At 28.7% G+C, this 25,569-nt stretch overlaps 1 protein-coding gene across 1 annotated transcript in view; it reads left to right on the top strand.

The window, feature by feature from the left end:
* Positions 1-25,569, top strand: part of Fife (regulating synaptic membrane exocytosis protein fife) — a 106,707-nt gene that overhangs the window by 29,659 nt on the left and 51,479 nt on the right. Inside the window, exons 2-3 of the mRNA XM_088193663.1 lie at positions 568-797; positions 17,715-17,829. Of these exons, the coding sequence (XP_088049789.1) occupies positions 762-797; positions 17,715-17,829 (151 nt within the window). The 5' untranslated portion in view covers positions 568-761. The remainder of the gene's footprint in view (positions 1-567; positions 798-17,714; positions 17,830-25,569) is intronic.

The following is a 25,569-nucleotide window of genomic DNA, read 5'->3' as shown; positions in this document are numbered from 1 at the left end:
TAAAAATAGAATATCATATTAAATGATATTATTTTATTTTATTGAGTCTACGTCGCAATTTATTACCATATAAATATTTAAATGGCACTTTACCCTTTCAAAAACAAGGCTACACGCGTTCTTTATTCGTATAATATAACTGGAAAAAAAATCGAGGACGTAAGTCGTATTAAATGTAAACTGAATTTTTCAGTTTTTTTACCTAGTATGTATATATTTTACTTTCAGTATCGAATTATTGCTTGGAATTAATTATGATCATAACTAAACATGTTTTTTTTATAATAGCGCTTTTTATAAATTATTTCATTCCCTATAAATTTAGTAAATGAATATAGTTAACTTGAGTTTTGTTTTCGCGAAAAGTTACAGTAATTGCCCTGCGGTTAACCCGTTAAAGCCGGAACGGAGAAATCTTTTGTTTAACCTTTTGTCTGCGTACATTTACGGTTCGTTTCCTTCGTTTCGGTCGTGGGAGGATTTTGATTGCTATTTTATAGTGTTTCTACGTAAAATTTATCTGTATGATATTGTTCAAGTACTAATATATTTGTTTTATAATTACAGCTGCAGTGCGTGAACAGGGTAACAATAGAGGCGGATTATCAATAATAATAAAATGAGTGAATTGTGCTTGATAAAAAATTAGAGTGAATTTGTGTGTAGTGATTGAAGATGGAGTCCAGAAGCAAGCTACTCAGAAAATACATATAAAATAAAATAATTTGTAAATTATAAATAAGAAATCATCAACGTTCAACATGTTGCCTACCAATGTGATGTCGTTTATGAAGAAGGTGAGTGTTTTATATTATATATTTTTTATATATGTAAATATATAACTATTTTTTGGGTCCTTCCTGTCACATTGAGCGATTCTCATTGTGACATATTTATTGTTAAGCTGTATTGAATGTTAAAGCTAATGTGAGTGCTGCAAAAAGTTACTTGTATCCAGGAAATATCCACATACTTATTCTTAATTCATATAAAAAATTATTACGTATAAAGTTTAAGTCTAGTGCTTTTTTGGAGACAATGAAAGCTTGTTACTTATATAAAATATTTTTAATTACACATTATATATGTCTGCATATGATTTATAAATAATAGTTAAATAATAACATTAAGCAAACAAAAATAACCGTCCATTTCCAGACGAGTGGGTTATTTTTCACACAAATGGAGCTTTTCACTCGGAATCATTTCCTTCTATCTCTACTTTCATTTCACCTGTCAATACCACCGTTAATTATACCGTCAGCATTTAAAAAAAATAAACCTAGTGCACCAACGTAGTTAGTACATACATATCTGTGTATTTTCAATCCGCTTCACGGATTTGAACGCGTCATTAAACTTTTCTCTGATACCATCATACAGGATGTTTTAAATTGATTATATTTACCATAAAAAATTTTTTTTGTGGAATTCATAATGTTATTTATTTCGAAGATTGTGGCATCGCGAACTTTGCGGAGCAAGTACTTCAATCTATTTTCTCTTCATTATTCTTTTAGTACTTGTTAGTAACGCTATCGTTTTCGCTATAGAGTTTATTGGGCTGAAAACGTGCGTTTAAAACTGCCGTGTTAATTACTCATCTGAGTGGTTCGTTTGGTAATCCATTTTTTGTTCCAACAAAGTGCTACTGAAAGTCTAAACCAACTTGTTTATGTATAATTAAATTATAAATAAGTCATCCGTTGCTACCAATGTGCTATTTAAAAATCGTAATCGTATTGTTTTCAATAAATTCAGGGAAACCTTAGTTTACGAACATAATTTGTTCCGGAAACGTTCTCGTATTTCAAAACACTCGTATATCAAAGCAATTTTTAATATAAAAAATAATAAAAACTTAAATTGATTCGTCCCAAAACACAATTTCTTATAAAATAAATAAATTTATTAATTATTCATATCGAAATCGCTGATAGCTCAATAAAACGTATTTATTTTCGTTGAACCTTAACTAGAATCTTTCGGATATATAACCCTGAGGGGTGTGACTTCGCAGCCAGTAAGACCAAGTGGAAACTAGTGCGAATTTTATTTGATTATATTATATATTGCGACAGACTGATGGGCGAGATATTTTCTTCGAACAACGGTGGAGAAGCTGGCGCAGGGATGATGTCCGTGGAAAGTTCGTAGGAATCTTGTGGTGTCTAGAGGCAGTTTTGTGGCCTTACGGTGATATTTGTCTTCCGGTGATATATTGTTTCTCGTGACTGTTTCGTAATAAAGAAATATTTATTTAATGCACCGGAGAATCTTTGCGCACTATTGTCTAGTTTATCTTTATTGATAAATAATCAGTTTTTGTTAGAGTAATTAACACGAGTTTCAAGAATAAGATCCCCCGACAAACGTGGGCATCTATGTGGTCCGCCATAAAATTACTTTTTGGAGAATGTAGCGAAAATATGACATTGTTTTGTCATTGAATAGATTTATCACTGCTTCGGCCTTAGTTCCGTGGTAATTTTGCACCATTTCCAACATTTTACATGTATCCCTAGTCTCATTTGAAGTGACAGGTTTCTCAACCTCTTTCTCCTCGATACATATCTATTAGTTTTTCGGTCGTCATATGACCGTATTCCTTCATCTATTTTGGAATATTGTTTTCATTAACCCTAAGGACATAATTCCATCGACGATTAAGAGCAAACCTATCAACGCAATTCGATCACATATGTATCTAAGTAGAATTGAGATTTATCTTGGTATCCCGTGCTTTATTGATGATCTTGAGGCACGATGTAAAAATATTTTTTTTCAAAAGTATCTGAAGATTTGTTCCTTCTGTCGCTGAATTACTGCTCGTATTGCAAAAAATCGCACGTTTATTAAGTCAAAAATAATTAAAAACATTTGCTCGTATTGTGAAATACACTATAACTTAGTAACTCGCAATTCGAGGTCTACTGTGTTTATTATGAGATGTTTATCAAAAGCTTCGGCGATCGTATATTGGGACAAAAATATCGCATCATATAATTTATATGTGTAACTAATAAAATCATTTGACATACGGTCCACGTCGTCAATATTCGATGTTTTAATTAAACACACCCCTGCACGTACTAGTAGTATATACGTATGTACATTCAATTAATTTTCAACAGAGCGTATTTCGTCGCGGGTATTTCGCAATGGCTATAATAATCCGGGCGGCTGACCGCAACCGAACCGAACCGCTGGGATATTAGGACAAAATTTAGACCTTCTCTCGAAGATCTCACGAAATTCTTCACTAATTAATTAACCTTAGGCTTTGCCTCCGGAGAAACCGCATGCTGCTAAGATTCCGAGATTTCTCAAAACATTAATTTAATAACAATTAATTCGATTATCGCGCAAACTGTACGCGGTTTTTTTATATACATATTAAATAATTATCGCTGTACAACAATACCACAGAAATATTATCAGAGCTTTGTGATGAAATTAGTGGTGAAGGACTAGCTAAAAGCAAAAATGAACCTTTTTCTTGTTGGGGCGAGACAAACGATTACATATTGCAGTTTGCAGATAGCTATTAAACGTATCAGGTACTAAACATTCCTCCGACTTACATTACAATATATTTATAATAATATTATAAAATAATAATAAATAGTCTGTTTCCCCCCCCCCCAAATCATTGGTATTAGCCAGATTATAGAGAACTGAAAATAAAGGTAGGCTTCCCTACCTTAGAGACCTAGACTGAATCATATACGTTATGATTAATTCTGTTTAAGTTTTTTCTTTATTATTTTTTTTATGTTTGACCATTTTTGATAAGAAATATATTCGTATTTATTATCATAGGCATGTAGAGGCTATTACTGTAATTAGAGTTTTGCTAGCTTTTTTAATATATATTTATTTTATTAATTTATTTAGCTAATGTAGCTAATTTTTACACTACAAAAATTTTAATTAAACATACATATAATACATAATATAAATATAAACAGAAAATAAAAATAGACTCAATATTATAATTTATTTCTTAATGCATGAAGATGTTACTTTATTATATTTTGGAAACCTACTGCAGATTAATTTTTAAGGAATATTATTATTCAAATTTACACTTCCGTACATAATTCCCCTGGCCGTACTCATTTTCTTATACCTATCTATCATTAAATTGTCTCAATTTCTACTATTAAATCTATATATATTTATTATTAAATACTTATTAAAAACTCCTGTAACATATTATTTTTTAACTTATATATAAATACTAAAATATTTCTCTTCAATATTTCTTTAACATTTAACCATTTCAATCTATCAGTCATACTTCTACAATTAGTAAACTTATCTCTTTTTAAGTCTACTCTCATTACCCTATTTGGTAATTTTTGTAACATCAATTTATCGAATTTATTAAACATATCTAATATTGTTGCACAATAATTAAAATATGAAAATATAATACTTTTGTAATATTTTCTATACTTTACCTGATAATATACCTATTTATCTACTATTTTTTTAATATATAATTTCCATATTTTAATTTTTATCTACAATTAATTCTAAATATCTATAATATAGTTATCTATAACTATTTTTATATTAATATCCAACATATTTTATTTCAATAAACATAAATTTAGTTTTATTCTCATTTACTTTAAGTACGTTATTTTTAACCCATATTTCCCATGTTATACTCAATTCAATATATAAATTATCTACAACTTCATTATCATTATCACTTGAGTATAATGCTTTTAGGTAAAAAATCATTTTTAATGCGATTTTTTAAATGTGTCATATAAATGAAGCTTTTGCGACCTGTATTAAAAATCTACATATATACATCTACGTACATATATCCAATTCACAGATTAACGTGGGCGATAATCGAAACTCTGGTAGTGGAATTTTAACGTTGCTCTCGCGTCCAGGAATAGAAAATCAAACAAGAGTTTTCCGGTGAAAAGAGCCGCTCCGTGGAAAATCTTTGCCGTAATTGAATGGATTTCAATTTCAATTCAATGTATTTTTAAATTATATTTGGTGTCCGCCTTTCAATCCAGCGCCGATTACAAATAAAAATCTTCTCGAATAGAATTGGAGATTCGTTTATAATTATAATAAAAAAAAGTTTTTAATTGTGGTGAAAATTTTTAAAGGCGCTGAAAATATTCTATAGCATTGCGTTTTCATTAAAAATAAATTAATTTAATATATAAGGATAAAAATAGCACAGAACATTTTTTAACAATCAAAACATACAATGTATGGTGTGTTACATAGGTAATACTATATTTATATTTTAAGCCATTAGTTAATAGTAATAATTTTCGCAAAGTTTACACACATATAGCCTTTATAATATATGCAGTATGAATTTTTCTATTATAAAGTTGTATATGATAAATATTCTAATAATTATGTATGTAATGTCAAATAATAATGAAATACATATTTTTGTTAATGCTTACTTATTAATATATCCAAAAAGTAGAGAACATGATAACATGTAAGACCAGCCTATAAAAGCAGATACATTTATTATTTTCTATTTTTAAACGTATTAGCTATAAGAAAATGTCATTCCCGAATCTGTCATATTGATGTCATAAACTCTCTCCAGATTTATCACCGACTGCTACATTAACCCACGCCTTTTATAGGACATAACAGCGTACATATGAGTACAATGATATATCATGACAAAATTCAATATGTGGCAACATGTGGTGACTATTTTCAATATTTTTATATATAGAATACTAGACTTTTATAGTTTATATTAATGTTCTATACTCTATAGTGTAAATAATTTAGAACTCATTGACTTGCTTACCTTAAATTAGAAAGTTTTGCACTTAGGGCATACTATTCCTGAGTTACTCAAATGTTTTACTTTCATGGGCAGGTAAAGTCGTTCAAACACTTTCGGGTATAATTTGGGTTGAATGTTTGACAGAAGCAAAGACATGGCAAACGGTTTAGCGTCGCTCTCAATAATCTTTGATTAATTTAGTAGGGATTTATATTCATACATAATATATAAAACTACGGTGTATATTTTCTAAAAACGAGAAAGTCATGTGTGCTGATCCGCTGGATTGTTTCGGCGTTTTCGTAAAGGTCAACACCGAGCAAACTCACTTTATGAATCGATTGGGTAAACATCCAATGTTATCGTATTGAAATTGAAATGTTTGATTGACGTTTTAATTATAAAATCTCTCGTTAATAACATACATATGCCCTTGTCGCGTCCTTCGGTGTATATAGATTAATATTAAAAAGGTATTTATTATCATAAATTATAATATCGTGATTTTATAAAACATGCAATTGCAACTACCACTATCCAATTGTAGATAGATATATTGATAAGCTACACAACTGTCTATATTTAAAGCATAATTATAAATATTATTCTGTACATATAAATATTTTATCGCTTAGCGTAAAAAATATATGCAGCCTATTTACTTGAATAACGTATTTCAGGGAAAACGTTACGTAAAAATAGCAAACAGCTTCCCAGAACTCGCTCTTTCCATTAACATATACACTCTCTCATACATTAAAGTAAAATAAATCTCTTTTAAATTGAAGAAACATAATTCTAGTTATTCTATTTTTAGCTACATAAGTAAGATATTCAAATGAGTAATATTAAACTTCAAACAAATAAACTCAAGACAATAAGTAATTAATATTCAGTATTTAAATTATAAATATTAGTGAAATTAAAACTTTTTATTTATTTTATGTTTTAAATTATATTAAAATACAATGCTTAACATTTATAAATCAAAGTATTTTTATGCTGATAAAAATGCCATAATTATATGTCTTTTATTGATATTTTTTTAGCGAAATACAATGTTTGTCAACATTGTAACTTTTTTTACTAAAATACTAAAAAGCTTTTTAAATAATAATAACTTTTTACAAGTATTAATTTTTTAAATATAATTTATATATGTGTATATACATTATACACAATATTAACCACATCCTAATTATTTGTGTTACGCCCAAATGTTGTTATATTTATATAATTAATCTCTTAATAAACTTTCATATTCATATTCATACTTCTACATTTCAATATGAAATAATTAAATTCTTAGTTAATATTTTCAGTTAGCCTCACTACGATTAATAAATATTAACATAACTTTTTTAGTTATACACGTGTTACTTATATTAATGATATAAATAATATAAATCTTAATATCTATTAAGGAAAATCAAAAACGTTAATATTTTTCTATTAAAAGTCGAATAAAAAAATTGCTGTACTGTTTTCGTAAAATATGATCATCTAAAATCAGTTATAATTTTTTTCAACTTTATTGATATAAATAGTTTTTGCTATTATTAACATTAATTGTGTTATTTGATTGCATATTTTGCAGCTATCTAGGTGTATAATAAATAATATTACACTTGATAACAATATATGTACAGTCGACCCCTCTATTTCCTAAAATTAGGACTTCGTTAAAGGAATATTACGCTATAGGGGACTAGGAACCTATACAAAATTTGAGGTTAGGTTCTTTCAACTGTATTTTGTGAATTTAACAAAATCAGCAAATCAAACTTTTTTTTCCATTTTGTATGTATTAAATTACCTTGAATTTAGTTTGTAAACAAGAGTACGTGCCCTATGATCTGAAGAATGTTCTTCTCGTATTTTATAATATGGTGCTTGACATTTTTCTAATTGTTTTTTTTATTCAGCAGATCACTTTGTTGAACAATCGTATTGGATAAATTATTATATTTATATAGATTTTGCGATTAAATATTGAAATAAAAAATTGTACCAAAAAGCCATTATATATCTAAAACCGAAACCACAAACTGTTTACTCTACAAAGCAACAAAAATATTCGAACAAACACAGATAAATGTACATCCTATTAAATTAGTTGATGATAAGGGTTAATATATGTATATATTACAGGAAAAACAATTGTACTTTAATCACTTACCATACCCCACATATTGGTTAGAAAACAAAGAAAAGGAAATGGATAATTTTTAAAAGCATTATATCAAATATATGTATGTATTGGGAAAGTAAAAATCCATGATTAAAAATTACTTTAACATGCTAAAAATATAGCTTACTTATTTATAATGTTATAAAACGAATATTTCCTTGTTCAATGAAATATTACATAGATCAGAATTATTAAATAACTATAAAAAGCCAACAAAACATAAAAGTATACCTTATTTTTAAAAGTATAAAGCTTAAAAAGGATATTGAAATGCAGAATCAACCAATCATATAAAAACAGGAAATAAATTATAATTACTTGTTTATTTTTTACAAGAAACGATACTGATTGTATCGTTTCATGTTAAAAATAAACACAAGAAAAAGTACAACTTAACAACTTTATTTTATAAGGAATAATTAAAATTTAAAGTACAAACGTACTTATTTATTTCTCCCAGACACGATAAAAATTTAGAAATTCTAGGGTCCATATGGGATTCGAACCTAGGTCTTAGTTAATATTTTTAATTAATATTGCTGTTTTATTATTTAGTTTTTAAATTTGTTCAAATGCACTTTATAAAATATGCATATACCGAAAGTAATTATTTTTAGTAGTATTATACTATTTTGTCAATTAATTTGTCTCACCTTAAAAATTTGTACGCATATCGAACAGCGATTTTTTTCGGTTGATTTGGCATCTTTTGTGTATGTAAATTTTTATGATTCTCACCTGGGAGCGGTTACGGCGACAAAGGTTAAAGTCTATGATACGTGACTCCAATGGATGAAACCTTATATTTTCTTTTTTTGCGATTTTGCATTGAATTTTTTCCGATCTCATTTATAGAACCCGAAGCATAATAGGGACTATGCTAAAACGAGTCTCCTGGGAGCTCTTTACGTTTGGGCAGGAAAAAATGTAACACTTTGTAAGCATTATTGCTTCAATCAATTGATAAACGCCTTATTCCTGATGTGCCCGTATCCTTTTTACCTCTCGTTTTTTATTCACATTGTACATATATTGATCTCTGAGTTCTATAAAAAATCTAACGATCTGTTAAATTGGAATAATATTAAAAAATATATATGTAGTTTTATTACATATTTTTTAACCTTGATAATATATTTAAAAATATGAATTATTGATTCAAGATTACATTATCGTCGATACTTGTAAGCATTACAGTAAGTTCGCGATCACAATCGACAGACATAAAAATATTTTTCATGGTGTACAACATAAGTTTCATTTCAAATTGTAATATGATTTCAAAATAAACGTGAACATAAGCATTAATTTGTCTGGAAGACAATGGCGTGGGAAATACGGGGGTGCTCGTCGCCGTTTCGGCTATCTACAAGAAAACAAAGCAGTTTTATACGGGGATTAGTATGAATTGTTCCTTGTTCGTCACTTTGTCTAGAGTGCTTCGCTACGACCTGAAAACGTTTCGCAGAGGATTTTCCGGAACTGGCTTTCGAGTTCGGTACACATTAAATTTGTTTTCCTGTGAGCTACATCAAATTACCGCCATGAAACAACGTTTGACGGTTTAATTTTCTCCGGAGTAAATCAAAATTACACTCTAGAACGAAAGCCTTAATTACGCACCCTCAGTCTATTTATACATCTCTCTGTATCGTTTTGTTTCACAGTTTGGTCGTAAACAAGTCTAAGTGAAATTAAAAGTGTTTTTTTCTGACTTTTTAATCGATTCTATAAATTATTCTCCATCAAGGCCTAATCGTTCGTAAACCTTTCTCAATACTCCGGAAGCCCTTTTCCAAGGGCTTCTATTTGCTGTAATTTATTATGATTTTTATCTAGAAGAGGGCGTGTAAATAAAGTTTTGTCTTTATTTTCGTCTCACCTTTATACATTTATTCTAATATTTTTATTTTTATTGTTTCATTTATTTCGGTAATTCAAAGAATGTATGAAACATAACTATTTATTCTATAAAATATGTGGTTCAGCACATTAAAGTTTTTCTAAACTCATTCTTATTTATATACTTTGTTGATACTATACAATATAGAGCGCAAAAAACAATTATCCTTTCTCAGAAGTCAAAAATCTACGTCAAAAGCAATAAAATCGTGCCGTCGCTATCGCAGCGTTCCCACTTCGATAGCGAAAAAATTCGGTTTGAATATGTTTTGACTAATGATTTTATATCAGAAGTCAATAGTAATGTCGATAAAGTGAAATAGTGTAATATCCAAGTGTAGACTAACTATAGAGCAATATGTGAGATGCGACATCTGTAGTGTTTTTCGTTTATGTCGACATCTTCTTTCGCTTCTTTTCCCATAAGAGACGATTTGGCTTAGTTCGTATTTTGGACTTGACCTAATGAAAGTCCTAAAACTATAATTAGTTTTAGAATGTAATAACAAAAGTTTTTAAATTGAGAACCATGGAGAATCACACGTCTAGTTTTTGAGAGGTTGGCACAGACTGGTCAAAAAATTGTTTCTAAAATCCATCAATGGATTAACAAATTTTACTTCGAATTTTAGTAGGAATTACTAAATCATTTTACCATAATATATTAATATAAATATCTCTGAGTAACTAATGAAATAAAATACTGGAAATTTTATTATGAAATCATTAAAAATGGCTTTAGATGCCATTGTACTGCAATTGTAAAATAGTTTTAGGCATGACATACATGCCTTTGGACTTCTAAAGGTAAAATCCACATAATCAGCGTAGTAAACCGATAGTATAAATCAGTGAATAATACCTGAAACTCCATGGTTCACATTTTATATGGACCTTAGTATTTTTCAATTTCTATCGTGTCTGGAAGATCAGAATTAGTGAATATTATATATTTATAATTTCAATCGATTATCATACTTCTTGTTTTTTCTAATCTCACTAATAAATAATCGAATCGAATTTAGTTAGGTCATGCATAGTGACATATGTTTATTGTTAGTTGAAATAGCTGCTTATAATTCATACAATAGCTCTCATTGGTTTACAGACTGATTTCAGTCTAGTGTCTTACTATTTACTTAATAGTTGTTGATTGTGTTTAGTTCATTGAAACGCATTGTCATTTTTATCAGGTATTTAAAACAATTTTAGTGAAATATTTGTTGAATTTTAAATTAGTATACCTAAACGAAAGAAGCATAAAAAATGCATGCCATGTATTGTATATTTAATAGTCTTAACATTAAATTTGCTTTGAAGTCATATTATTAATTTTAATTATATTGTTTTACCTAAATGGAATTGCCATGAGAGTTTAGAATCTAAAGTGAGACCTCGGTATTTCACATAGGCATAAAACAGATTAATTTGCATTCGAAAGGTTTATTAATTAGACAAAAGTTATTCAGCCAATTTACTACTTAATGCCTGTGTGTCATTCACGAGCAAAAACTTTTGCAGTGTCCAGTAATACTGCTCCAGTGGGTATTTTCCTGTCTATGGCCATGTGAATATGTTTCACAATTTCATGTGAAGCTACTTAATATTTATGAAGGCTTATAATTTTATTAATATATTAAATTTATCTGAATTCTTATTGTTATCTTATTAAATTATTTAATTTTGCTATTGAAAAATGTGATTATTATATGAAATACGTCGCTGGTCCATTGTTTCTTATTTTTATTTTTATCAAAGTCACTAAAACGCAGTCAGCGGTCACAAAAGAGTCAAAAACTATTACAATATATCAAAAAATATTTTTTTAAATAAAATTTAAGAGTAATACTAAATCAAATTCATTGAATTTCGCTAGAAGTTCACGCAATATCTCATATGAAATAAATCTAACTTTAAAGATACCACATTATACTATACATTTCCACGTCGTCGTTATATTATAACATACGCCGTAACAGCTCCATTTGGAAACTTTTGTAAAATTTAACGTTACGACTTTCTACTGGAGTTTGAGGCATAATTTCAACCATCAATCATTTGAGATCCCCAAAAGCTCGAATCACCGTTTTTTCTTCCCTGCCTTTCGCTCCGACACACGAGCCCCGTCGACGCGTTCATAAAGAAAAACTGACGTTGCATGAAATTCGACGGGGACGCTTTTCCTTCCTTCCGCAAGTGGAAAATAAAATAATGATTTGTTACCCTTTAGTCCTTATTTGCGTCGTATTACCTTTTGTGAGCGGCGCCGTGGGGGTGTTGCCTTTATTATTAAAAATGGCAAATTTCCGGCCACCTCGAGAATGACTTCCGGCTATAACTTCGGGAGTATCGAGTCGCTTTTTCATCTTGGATATAAAACGATTCTCACCACGGAAAAAAGGCTGTTTAAATATTTATTAACGCTTGTAGCTGAAGATGTCAGTTAAGTCATAAAAGTATTGCTAAAAAACGCTTCTATTTAATTTTAGCTATAACTTGAAATAAAAATATTTATAATTATAAACTTAAATTTAAATAATATTTTTCAGTGTTCTAAAAATATATTTAATGATTTTTGTATTAACATATTTGTTACTCAAAAAATTGGCAACTTATTACCATAATGAATTGACAGTTGAAAAATCATTTTATTTTATTACTAGGCTTGATGCACGTTGAACCTCAATAGTACTTTCCACTCTATGCTAGAGATATATATGGACCATACATACTTGTTACATAGTTGTGGAAAATTACGGTATTCACGGAAAACATTTATAATTAAAACTCTCTCAGTGTTTACTTCACATTACAAATGTGACCCGAGCTATACAAAAATGTAATTTAGGAATGTAAATTAAAATATTTAATTTTAATTAAAATTCAAGAAATTATTATTTTTTACTTATGAAAATCTTATCATATTTGAGGCTAAGAATATACCTTTTTCGAATACTTTGAATGAGGGATGATTAAAATCGTAGTCGTATGTGTCGGCGAAAGGCTTTTGTCTTCTCAGCGATGTCTGTCAGCGATGGGTCGTTTAATTTCGAATCCATCTTTGAGCATTAAAGCTTCCGCTCCACCTTTGTGACTGTCCTCAAATGAGAATTTGTTTTCCGCATCAGCTGCCTTCCTTCACTTATTTCCCCCAGAGCTTATCTCGCCCCCTCGAAGTGCCTTTTTTATTCAACCTTCCTCCGAGTTTCAACTTTGCTCGATAAACTGAAAACTTACTCCGGATATAGAACGATTCTCAAACTAAGATCCGCGGCCTGGTGGTATCAGAAACGAGAACATACATATATACTGATTATACTATAATGTAGCTATTAATAAATATGTCTTAAAAGTTAAAATACGGGAATATTAAAAAATATCATTATGGTTCTCATGGCGTAAAAGAGTTGACCAGATCCGAGTCATATCAGTACGTGAGGTTCGTTTAGGTTTATGGCATAATATTAAGAATAATTGTGGTAAATTTTGAAGCAGAAATAAGGAAGGTCTTTTGATTTAAAAATTAAGAAAAAATCGTTCTTAATTTGTAATTCCGTCATAGAAATACACAATTCAAGACAGCAAAAGAAAAAGGGAACATAATTTCACAGAGAAGAGTTCCAAGTGTTTTAAGCAAAATAAAGATTACATTAAATTTAAATTAAAATATTCTGCTAAATAATTTTCTAAAACACTGGAAAGTTTAACAAGCGCTAGGATAACGAACGTTTTCAAACTATATACGAATCCAATACTAATTTCGACTCGATAATGCCACTGCTGAATATGCAGATGTTGTGTATTCGTTCACAGTATAGTGTACACAGTCAAACCTCACGCGTTGATAAAGGATTTAATCTAGTTTAAGATTTAATCCAGCTGGCCCGAATCAACTACTAATATAAATCTGTTCTAGGCAGTTAATTAATTGAAATTCTCTTTCATGACATGTACCTCAATAATGTGTTAGATATCTCATTTTGTATGTTATTCAATATGTGTACATATATACATTATTATTATACATTTGTACAACCAGATAATGTCGAAAATGTCAACATTTATTATCACATTTCATCAAATAATGTAACGTATCACATTTCGCATAATAACGCCACTACGTAGGAGTTTCATTTATCATTTACGACTCTTGAAACTTATCACTTAAGAAAGTTCAAGAGTTCGCTCGTTAAGCTGTTTTAAGAATCACTTATATCTACAAATCGTGCTTGGCTTTTGTAAACGTTAGATTTGATCTGATGTATTATTATTATAGTATATTTAGAAAGCATTTGCTTCTTGTTTATATAACATTTTGGTAAGCACAGTAGCTGTTTGCTAAAAACCTCGTACTTTTAATATATATATTGCAACATTAAACATTTTATTGCTTATAGCAAATATCTATTAAAAAATTACGCCTGCCTGACAACGACTGAAGTTCTGCACAATTTGTCTTAAGATGCAAATAATGCGACTTACTAACTAACATTACAACACATAATAGGCTTTTCATCTCTCTTCACGCCGTGACGATTTATCGTTTTTGTGTTAAAGTTTTGGTTTCTGCAGTTGCCTTTATAGTTAGTGACGTTTAGTCAAGCAATGTGGCCTACCTACCAAAGTATTTCTAATTTGAATGAAGGTAGAGAAACTCTCCTGTAGAGCTCCTGATTTATTGCTGTTCTATTTTATAGCGACATATTCCTTTAACGTTAGTCCTGATAAGCGTCCAACTCTTCAATGTATATATGTAGGTGTATCAGCACAACTCATACACAAGCAAGTGATTTAGGAGTCGATACAAAGTGTGACAACCCATGGCCTTTTAAAAATTATATCTAGCGCATTTTTTAGATACAATTATTTACGGTGTCTATGAATTATTCCGCTTTCTGGTCCATTCACATAACAGTAACGTCAAAGACCTTTCAAAAGCTGTTCTCAAAGGACTGTTTTACGAATCTTTAAAAAGCTTTCTTTTTCTCGGGTGTATTGTTATTTGTATATCTGATTTTCAGAGCTTGGATTGCATCACTATTGTGCATTAGCGATTTATTCCTGCATTGTGTAAGATTATTTTTCATTTAGCGTATTATTGACATTAATTCCTTTTACGTCGAGACCTTTCAAATACTTTCGTTTTATTGCTCTACAACTCTGAAATGCATTCAATTAGTATTTTAGCGTTATTTTCTATTTCAATAAATTTATTTTATTTTTGTGTACGTGATTTTTGTCATCCGGAAGAATATTAAAGACTTACACTCGAATATTATTCCCTTTTGAGTTTATGCTAATTCTTATATATATTTGTAGATGACGGAACAGCATTAGAAGCTTCTGTTAGTGCTTGTCTTAAACTAATTATCATATATTTGTCATAATTTTAACGTAGTTTGTTCATTTTTTATACAGTAATATTAAACAAAAGGCACTCTGTAATGTATGTAAAAGTATGAATAAAATACCCTGCATTTTAATTAAGTTTTACAACCCTGACTTTTGTAGTTGTATGTAATTTATTTATTTATACAGCAACTTTTAAATTTATAATAAGTATCCATTATGTATGGGTGGTATATTTATATTTCTCTTCAGTAATAGGACTAGTTTTTCATTTAAAGATGGCAATGTTATTTTGTCGAAAATCTTTGACCTACTAAATTGTGAATCACTTTCGAATGATATTTTATAATTTAATTTATACGGCGCATTTCTTAAAATTCGTAACCAGAAGATTTTCAGCTAGTTTACAGTTTCGCCATCAATATTTTTGGTTATTTAAAAATTACCTCCTTCAGAAAGTCTTCACTTTTCATTTCGTGTAGTAAAAATGGATTTTTTTGCGAAATTTTTGAATTAATTTGTAATTATCGTCAGAAATGTACAGAAAGTTGATTTTTCGAATCGCCATTTCTACAACACCAAAATCGCAATCATTTGGCAAGAATGAATGTCCAAATAATAAGAATTTATGGTCAATAATATCTATATTGTTATTGATAGACCGAAATTTTTTTTCCACATTAAGGCTAATTTTATATTTTTATTTTGGACAGTGCATATTTAGCAATAAGTATAAATAAATAAATGTTAATGAGTTGTCACATTTTCTATATGTTTTAAAAAACAAGAAGCTACTTCTTGTGATCCTATGAATACAGTTGATTCATCCCAGGTATACATATGAATTTCATCATCATGTAAATTGTGGAAACCTTGATTTAAAACTTAAATGTTTCGTTTATAGTATTAAACAGAAACTCTTAGTTTATGGTATGTTAGTGTTTTTTTTTCTAATCAAATGTAAATAGTTTCAAGGGTTTTTTGAGGCTAGCGCTTTATCTTCTTATAAGGATTTTCTAACTAGTTTGACATCTTTTAAATTAAGTTTATGTTATTTTATCAGATTTAATTTGCATATTGAGCGAATCGCACTTTCAGCACGTGTCTTTACGTCGATGATGAAAGTGGAAATTATCTTTGTTAAAAATATTCCTATATATTTTCTTCTTAAAATAACGTGTTATTTTTCTTATTTCCAACGTAATCAAAAAATACATTTTTATTAAATTTAATTTAATGTTTAAATACTTTCTATTTGGATTGTGAGACCTTGTATAATGACTTTCTGATTGAAGAAAACTCTCATTGTGTTCCTTCACGCGTTTCACTTCTTCCTCATTAGTTTTCATGGATTAACCTTCTATTCTACCACGAAAATCTTTTATTGAGAGCACGGTCTACTCTTCCTTTAGATATATTGAATGTGTCTAAAAAAAATCTTTTGTGTACTAAAATTCTTGCTTCTTTGGTATCTAAATAATATTTAAAACTGCATGTCCTTTGCGTTCCCTTTAATTTCTCGGTCGCATTTTTCTCTTAGCACACTTCTGTATAAAACCATTAGTCTGTAAGACTCCAAAATTTTCAAAATTTTGCTTCCTCGTAACTATGGAAACTAACTAACATAGCGCGATTTTCAATTTGTATTAAAATTATTTTATTTTGAGTGGACTTGCCTAACTTTCAAAATCAACAAACAAATAATATCATTGACCAAAATAAATTACTAGTAAATAATTTACACTGTTGTTTATAGATTGATTCAAGTTAATTTCTAATGAAAATTAACCCTAATTCTTTTTTTTAACAAAATGGACTTAAACCACTTTCAAATTCAACAGCTAAATAATATTACTTTAATTGTTCAGAATCTACATTGGTATATTCTTACATTTTTTTTCATATGATTCTTAGTGGATGTATTATTTTATAGTATGTATTTAGTAATTATGATAATTAATCAATATATATTAGTAAAAAACAAGTAAATTTTAATCAATCTTTTCTCAATTCGTTTTAATTTGCAATAGTAATAAGAATATGCCTAATTTCGTTGAGTAAATCTTCTTAGCACTATAAAAAATAATTCAAAAATATTTTATTTAAAAGAAAAACAAAACAATACATTTGTTTATTTGTTATTTCGAATTACAACCTCCGTTCGTCAACATTCTGTTGTATATTCATTTAATTATTAATTATTATCATAGTCCATTATTCAAGTTGTAAATGGTTTAATTTCCAATTCCGTCCGTCTTTCATAATATAATATAATTTGCATAATACTTAATTAATATCCAATCCTCAAAATTCGCCCAAACACCTTGAGGTTGATTGCTTAAACAGGTACTAAATTATGCTGAAGCATTAGCATTAACTTTTCAATCTCAAATTCTCAGTGATAATAATGTAGACTATAATGTATTATTATGTTAACGTTTTATGCTAATATTTATTTTATTATTATTTCAGATGGTGGCCACGGAGGATGGCTCACCAACCGCCACTCCTGATTCCCAAACGGCAGGAACGTTTGGGAAACTTCGCCAAACCTTATCTTCTTCGCTGCTCACCGCTCAAGACCGAGGTAAAATATATAAAAATATTATATTTAAAAATAAAATGATTTTTTTGAGTTATTTTCGCGGCGGGTTGTACTTTAAAAATCTCACCTCGAGAGCCTTCTTGACCTGATAATATGGCAAAAGCTTTTGCGATATTAAAAGCGCCTGAACAAAATTCCCCCGGGCTTTTCAAGTGAGTTCACGTCGCGGCCATTTTTACACACGAAAATGTTTTAATTAAATAATAAAAAAATATTATTATTTTAATAAATTGACAGTTTTATAAAAATATATATTAGTTTAGGTCACTATGCAGAAGCTTAAATTAAATATTTTGTAATATGTTTACAAATAATTAAGAATGGTAACCAAGTAAATATCAATATTATTGCAACAACAACGAAAGTAAAGGGCGCAATAAAGGCCATTGGGACGAGACCCATTAATATGTTTCCTTTAATGAAGCAGATTGTTTGTGTGCAATTAAGAGAGTTTCTGAATAATAAAAATATTTTAATTAAAGAACAATTAAGATTTAGAATGAGGCATTCTACAGAGACAGCTTTACAGCGATCAATAGCTGTGTCAAAGTAATTAAGCGGGAAAGTAAAAATAATATTATTTTTAGATTTAAAATGGTCTATACAGCAAGTAAAAAAGTCATATGGTTATTAATTAACATTTAATTAAAGTATGATGTATTTTTAAGCTTTGCAGCTATTTTTTTGAACCCATAAGGAATTTTCATTTTGAAATAAATACGCAGTTAATTAGGCACATTTTAATGTATTAATACGTGTTTTTGATAAAACACGATTTTAGTAAAAATAACAAAGGACTGATTTTGCCTTTCAACAATTTGATATTACTGCTTTTATAATAAATAATCATTTCAGATGTAAATTTGAGAAGAACTTACTTCGTAATTGCAATAATCTTCATCTGATTCCGATTCGAACATTTCATTCACGTTTTCGTTATCCGAAAGAAATTCTACGCCCTTAAATTCAAGATTCGATTTATCGGAATCATTATATCTTTCGGCCATTGCTATAAATATTATTTAAACTAAAGTTGGTTTATATTCGGATTATTCAATTAGGTAAAAATATTAAATATACTTATTAAATCGAAAAATAATTGTGAAGCGCAGGAATATTCTGCGCTTCGTGTAGCTCTTCCGGCACAGGCAAACAAATACTGACGCATGATTGAAACGCCGTCTAATGCGTGCGTCAGACTGAGTCAGAGCGTGAGGTATCTTGGCCTAGCTATCTCGCTTTGTCACACGCACTTGTGCATCTCGCTCGCACACGTAAAAATAAATCCGTGCGAGAGAAAAGAGGGTATACTCACCCATCTCTCTCTTGCAAAATTCTCTAACAAATCGGTATAGCATGGGCGCGTGAAAGTTAAAAGCTTATTTTGCTTAGTTAAATATATTAAACTAATGTTAATGTTTTCTATAATAAAGTTATTTGGTAAAGTTATATTTGTATTAAGATTTCTTGCATTTTTTACATACTATAAAATAGCAACAAGGAAATATTTATTTAATTATTAATAATATTATACAATTTTATTTATTATGTATTATACAATCTATATATTAGATATAATATAATTTTAAAGTTTATTTTGCGTAAACTATAGTTTTACCTAAAAATGTGTTTATAATATAACTTTAATTAAATTCAGAGATTCAATTAAAGTTGCTAAAATTCTCATTATTAGATATTAGTACATAAGTCTATAGAGTATCTTAGTAATTATTGGAAGCAATTCCGATTCTAGATAGTAGGTATACGAAGCAAATCGATTCTGATACACGTCTGTCACACAATCAACAGGTTTATTTATACACCCAGCAATAAACAAGCTGGCACGTAAATAAACCCTTAAGGGAAGGAAGTGAGGGGCTTTGGCAAATCTCTTCGTTATACGAAAACTCGCTACGCGAATTAAGCGCGTGGGTAGGATAAGCGTCATATCACTTTCGTTCGAAAGCCTCCCCAGACGAATGTAGCAACTTGATTAATTATGTCCCCGGCTGTGAAATTATTATGTGGGCTAAAGTTCTTTCTTTATCTAAATATAAAAGCCATTTTGCTAGTATAGACCCTTATCTTATAAATAAATATTAATAATGCTTTAATTGTCTTAATCACTGTAGACAAAATGCAACAAAAAAATCACAACTTCAACTTTCCATCCATCCAGAGATTTCCCCATTATATATTATTTGGAATTTAATATTATATTACTAAAAATACGCGAGTGGAATGTATCACTAGACAAAACCCAAAAATATCACATTTTGCTTTATATGGTCCGGTTCAATACAAAATATAAATTTGTGATATAAATGTACATTTTATTACATTTCCTTACACCACAAATCGAATTCTTTGCGAGAACGTTGTTTATAGATATTTTTCCGCCGTTGGATAAAAATAGAACACAATGTATAAGAGCTGTTATAGTGTATACGATTTTGTTCCGAGGAAAATCTTGGGCTTGTTTGAAAACTCGATTGTTATCTTTAGGCAAGTTTATCCTTTCGGTCTGTAAATAAATCAGGATCGTGGCTGGCCAAACGATCAACATAGGCGCACGGTTAAAACCTACACACTTTCGCCTGCTTTTTTGTGATGCTTATCTTTTTTTTCGACGACATTGCTCTCTTACTTCGTTTTAATCTTATAAGAAGTGATAAACTGGACGTCTTTGACATTTTAAGGCTTCTTTGCTAGCACCTGTCTAAAAAAATACAAGTTACGTTATACTTTAAGTAGACATAAAATATAATAAAAATATGACAAGTTTGGTTATTTTTTATTAACAATAAAATTTAATTAATTAATTGAAAAATACATAATATTTCAATTTTTGTCAGAATTATAAGTTTATTTACAAATGTTTTTTTTTGCGTTTTTAATAATGCAAATATTGAATCCTCTCCCATCCTTTCAAATAGTACTGATAAACGTATATGAGATATACATATATTTTTTTTAATTTACTTATGTAGTTGTGTGGATAAAATTAAATTGTTAAGAAAGAGTTAACCGAATTTGAATATGAAGCTTCTGATGAATTTACTAAATGTTGAACTTCTTATATGACAGAAAAATTGCGATTTCTGTAATTAAATAATAAAAGGTAGATTTCCATATTCTACCATTTAAAAATTTCCTCTCCTTTGGTTGTTCCGTGCATGCTATGATCATCAAGCAATACCTCATAAACTATAAATTCCTCTTTTGAATAACAACATTTAAGAAGTATCGTAAATATATGTAGATTCGTCCAATAGTTTGTCACCTGAGATATGTTTTTGCCAATAATTTATATTCTTCGCCCCACAGTGTTCCCAGATAAACTTAATTGATTGACTAAAGTAGCTTTATCTGGACATATTTATTCTGCTGCTTCGATCATACTTTGTTTGATAATTTCTCCGTTAGTGAATGGCGTTCCAGATTTTGTTATTAAATGCGCCAAACGATAACTAACTCTAGTTGCTCCTTCTTATCCAGAATTCAATTTCTTGAAAATTATGTTCATGAGAGCTTACCTGAGACACTCCAAAACGAATCTATATGCTAAATATTATACTCAGCCCTGTCGAGAGGGGACAAATTCCCGGGACCCGTTCTCCTTGAGGGGTCCGACTCTAGAAAAAATCATAGCAAGGATATAGGTATAAAAAAAGTAAAAACCAACTTTATCAAAAGCTCAAAATCTATATATTTAGTAAATATATAGATCAAAATCTATATATTATATTTAGTAAATATATAAATTTCCGTAAATATTATTTACGGAAATTTTCCTTTATTTTTTTCTTAAATATTGCTATACACTTTGTTGTTAAAAAGTATATTTCATATTGTCATTTTTGTATTTCTTCGAATTTCTACTAGCTACCTATCAAAAGTCTGTTTGTTAAAAAAACCCTGTCTATTTTTTTTTAATATATTGTTCCATAATATGAAGATGCAGATAAATTAATAATCTTTAAATTGCTTTATATATTTTGCGCTCCTTGTTTCTCTTTTTTCTTATTGCTACAAAGTTCTCTTAATATTTAAGAACTTTAACAAATGTTTAAAATATTTCTTTAAAGACGCAGGTTTTCTTTCTATATAAAGAAGAGAAGAAAAAGCAAATAAATTTTGGACTATCAAAAAATGTCACCATTTTTGCCAAATCGCCGATAACGCGAATTCTAAGATTTAAAGAATGTATCGAACACAGTAAAAAAAATACACAAATTAATTTACTTAAACAATTTGAGATTTCACTATTAACATATTTCCCATTGAGGTCTGAAATATTGAATATCAAAGTTATCAACCTGAAATTTGTCCAAAATTTATTGTGCTAGTCCCTCTCCAGTGTGCTGTTTCGATTCAATAAAATCATAAGTCTTTCCTTGCTTGAACAATTACCATGTTTTATATTCTAAAAATATCTTATAATTTGAGTCATTTGAAGTACTCTGTACTGCAATCGAAAGAAATGGAAAATTGCTTAAAAAATTTTATTCAAAATATTTTTTCTCATTTCACTGGCAAGTGTAGTTATTAGTACTTATTTTTTAATATGATTCAAAGTATGTTGTTTTACTTTCGCTGTGTTTTTAGACTTCTATATAACAGTTTATATCTGGGTAATTAACATTTAACAAGTCTCATAGTAAAAATATTTTTAGCGCAATATATTTAATATGTGTATGTATAACTCTGGCATCTGCCTTTGCATGGCTCTGATGGTACTAGTAAATATGTATAAAATGTAAACTCAATCAGCTTCTACAGGTTTCATTTCATTTATATGATGTGTAACTCTTTAGAAAAATATTCGCTTGCATTTTACCTGGTAGATGGCAAGTTGAAATTTATCTATTTACTGCTACTTACATAACTTTATGTTTGTACAGGCTTATTTTTCCAAGTTAGTAATTCCAATATTGAATACGTTCAAACGTCGCTGTGAATATTTAAGTCATTTTCGTTTTAAAAGTATCAAAGAAACGAACAACATTTGCTCGATAAAAACATTTAATTCAAGTTTTCCTATATAAATCATAAGGATTACTTCGAAATATTTTCTTACACATTTTTCCCCTTATTACTGAAAGGAAGTTAAAATTATTTTAATGGTCAATTTAAACCAAATTGCCATAACTTTTATTGCAATATTTTACTAATTACATTTCTAAATGATCACAATGAGCAGATTTTTATCCTAACATTTAATTGTTATTTTTCTATATTTAACAAATAATATAAAAAAATCTATATTGTCTATATGATGTTTTTAAACGTAATATTTTTGATGTCGGCAATATAAAAATAAATTCCACTTTACAAATTACACTGAAAATATCATTTAATCCTATTATGAGAAATATCGTATTTGGGACACGCGACTATCTTTTAATAGGAACAAACCAAAATATGTATAATAATATATTCAAACGATTAAATTTCGAATTTATTATTAAACACAGAAAATTAATAACCCGTATAATTAAAATATTTCATTGAAATATATTTTTTCTTTTAATAAAAAAAAAATTTCTAAAGAGAAAATGAAATAAGTGAAAAATTATCGGAAGAAAAAATAAAAGTATATTTATAATGCAATGACATTGAATTTATAGAATTATTATATGATAAGATGTATTTTTCATATACATTTATTGGGTACTGTTATTTATTAATTTATTTTGATAACAATAATTATTTTATTAATTTCAAATACAACTTAAAGCAGCTTAGAAAAGTATGATTTAATTATTTTACCTAAAAATATTGTTAATAAAAAAAATACGTAAATAAAAATAAATAAATCAGGGATATTTTGTATATATTTTATATTTCTCGTCTGTTTACTCGCAATTATTTAAGTAGCTCGTTAATTTATACCATTAATGTATTTAATAGGCGTTAAGTTGATTTCGTAAGAATTTAATTCTCTGAAATTGGTTTTCCTCGCTTTTGTTGTTACATGGAAGAGCGATTTTTTCTTCGTCGCTCGTCACTCAAAATTATTATATTAAGATCCCATTGAAATAAAAAAATGGCTTAATGCTTTAGAAATGTTAGCTTTAACCAACCGGCTTTTTATATAAAACCCACAATTCAGAGGCAATTTAATCACCAAATTATATTATGAATTTTTAAATAAATACTGTAGAAAATTACTTTAGCGACAAATTTAAGACAATAAAATTTTTTTTGTTAATATATTCAACTTTTAAAACTATTTTTGCTCAACCAAAATTCCCAGTTGAAATCTCGTCATAGTATGAACGAGCTTAAAAGCAACTATTACTTCACGTTCTCCAACTAAAGTACAGCGTATGAAGCATTTTCCACACTCGCCCACCCTAGCTACTTGTAAGAGATTAAACTCGCTCTGCATATATAGCAGCTCGCTTCACAAAAGTTCCACATTTCTGTACACAATTGGACCTCATTCAAATACTCGGTGCCAAAGCCATTTTTTGCTTGGATATGCTGAAAGTTTTAATTGAGCTTTTAGACACGATGTGAGCTTAAAAAATCTTTAAATTATATAGTTTTTTTATTACAATTATTATTTAGTGGCTTCGCATTTTGGTTGACTGTTCATGTAGAGCGATATGAGATCGATTAGCCACCGTACATAATTAATGACATAAATATGAATAACCTTGTTCAAACACTTTGCTCTATGTTGTTCTTTGTTAGTCACAAAAAAAGTTTTTTAATCGTATGCCTAAGAACAATATTGTAAATGGCTATAAACAAGATGAAATAAGTCACTGAACATTTTTATAATTAATGCGGTTAGGAACTGCCATATTGTTTGCTTATTTACTTTTTCAGAGTAAATAAATCTCTCAAGATTTTATGTTTTTATTTGCTTGTTTCAGCATTGGTATTTTTTGTAAACGGAATACGCAACAAGTTTTTGTTCCTTTCAGTAAACTGATGATTATGTACACTTAAAAAAAATAAAAATAGCTAAAGCAATCATTTTTACCCTTGCCTTAGGGCTTGCTGCTATTTCGTCCTTTAAAACGGTATTCAAACATATGAAGAAACGCATTAACATAAATTAATTTAATTTCTAATAGCTCCAGGTGAAAAAATAAATGTAATACAGTATTGCAGATACGTTATTACGTATAATAGCCATTAAAAAACACATGCCTTCTAAAATGGCCATCAAACATCCTCGTTCTATTTTTGTTAAGAAAATTTCATCCGTGAAAAAAATCTTCTCGTGTTGTGTTATTCTTGGTTTAATTAACAACAAGGCTTTAAATAGGCACTTTAAATTGGTTCTCTTGCCTGTTGATTCACATATTTTGATTATTTTTTCATTAATCCGTAATATAGTAGTTTTCTTTCACTACTTTCTTTTAGGCTGAAGGAAATTTCTTTCTTTAATTGTTGCACCAATAATAAATTTTCAATTTCTTCTATTGATTCTAGTTGCTAGAGTCCTTAGAATTCGTCGAACCATAAAATAATCTGCAAATAATTTATTTCCCTATTTTACATATTTCTGCTTTTGAAGAATAACTAAAAAAGTCGTTCCTTTTCTGACTAGTGAAAGATTCTGGATTTTGCAAATATTTAATATCTTGTTTCTACGATTATATAATTTCCCTTTAATTTCCCGTTGAAATTTCGAGCTTAGCTCAGAAATGATATTTCCACTTATTTAAAAAAAAATTAAGGCCCCTTCAGCTCTTAATATTA

Source organism: Plectrocnemia conspersa, unplaced genomic scaffold, assembly GCF_051122295.1.
Source record: "Plectrocnemia conspersa isolate PC_06_02 unplaced genomic scaffold, ASM5112229v1 ptg000009l, whole genome shotgun sequence".
Classification (NCBI taxonomy): Eukaryota; Metazoa; Arthropoda; class Insecta; order Trichoptera; family Polycentropodidae; genus Plectrocnemia; species Plectrocnemia conspersa.
Note: the sequence above shows the minus strand (reverse complement) of the source record. Positions and strands in the feature narration are given on the sequence as shown.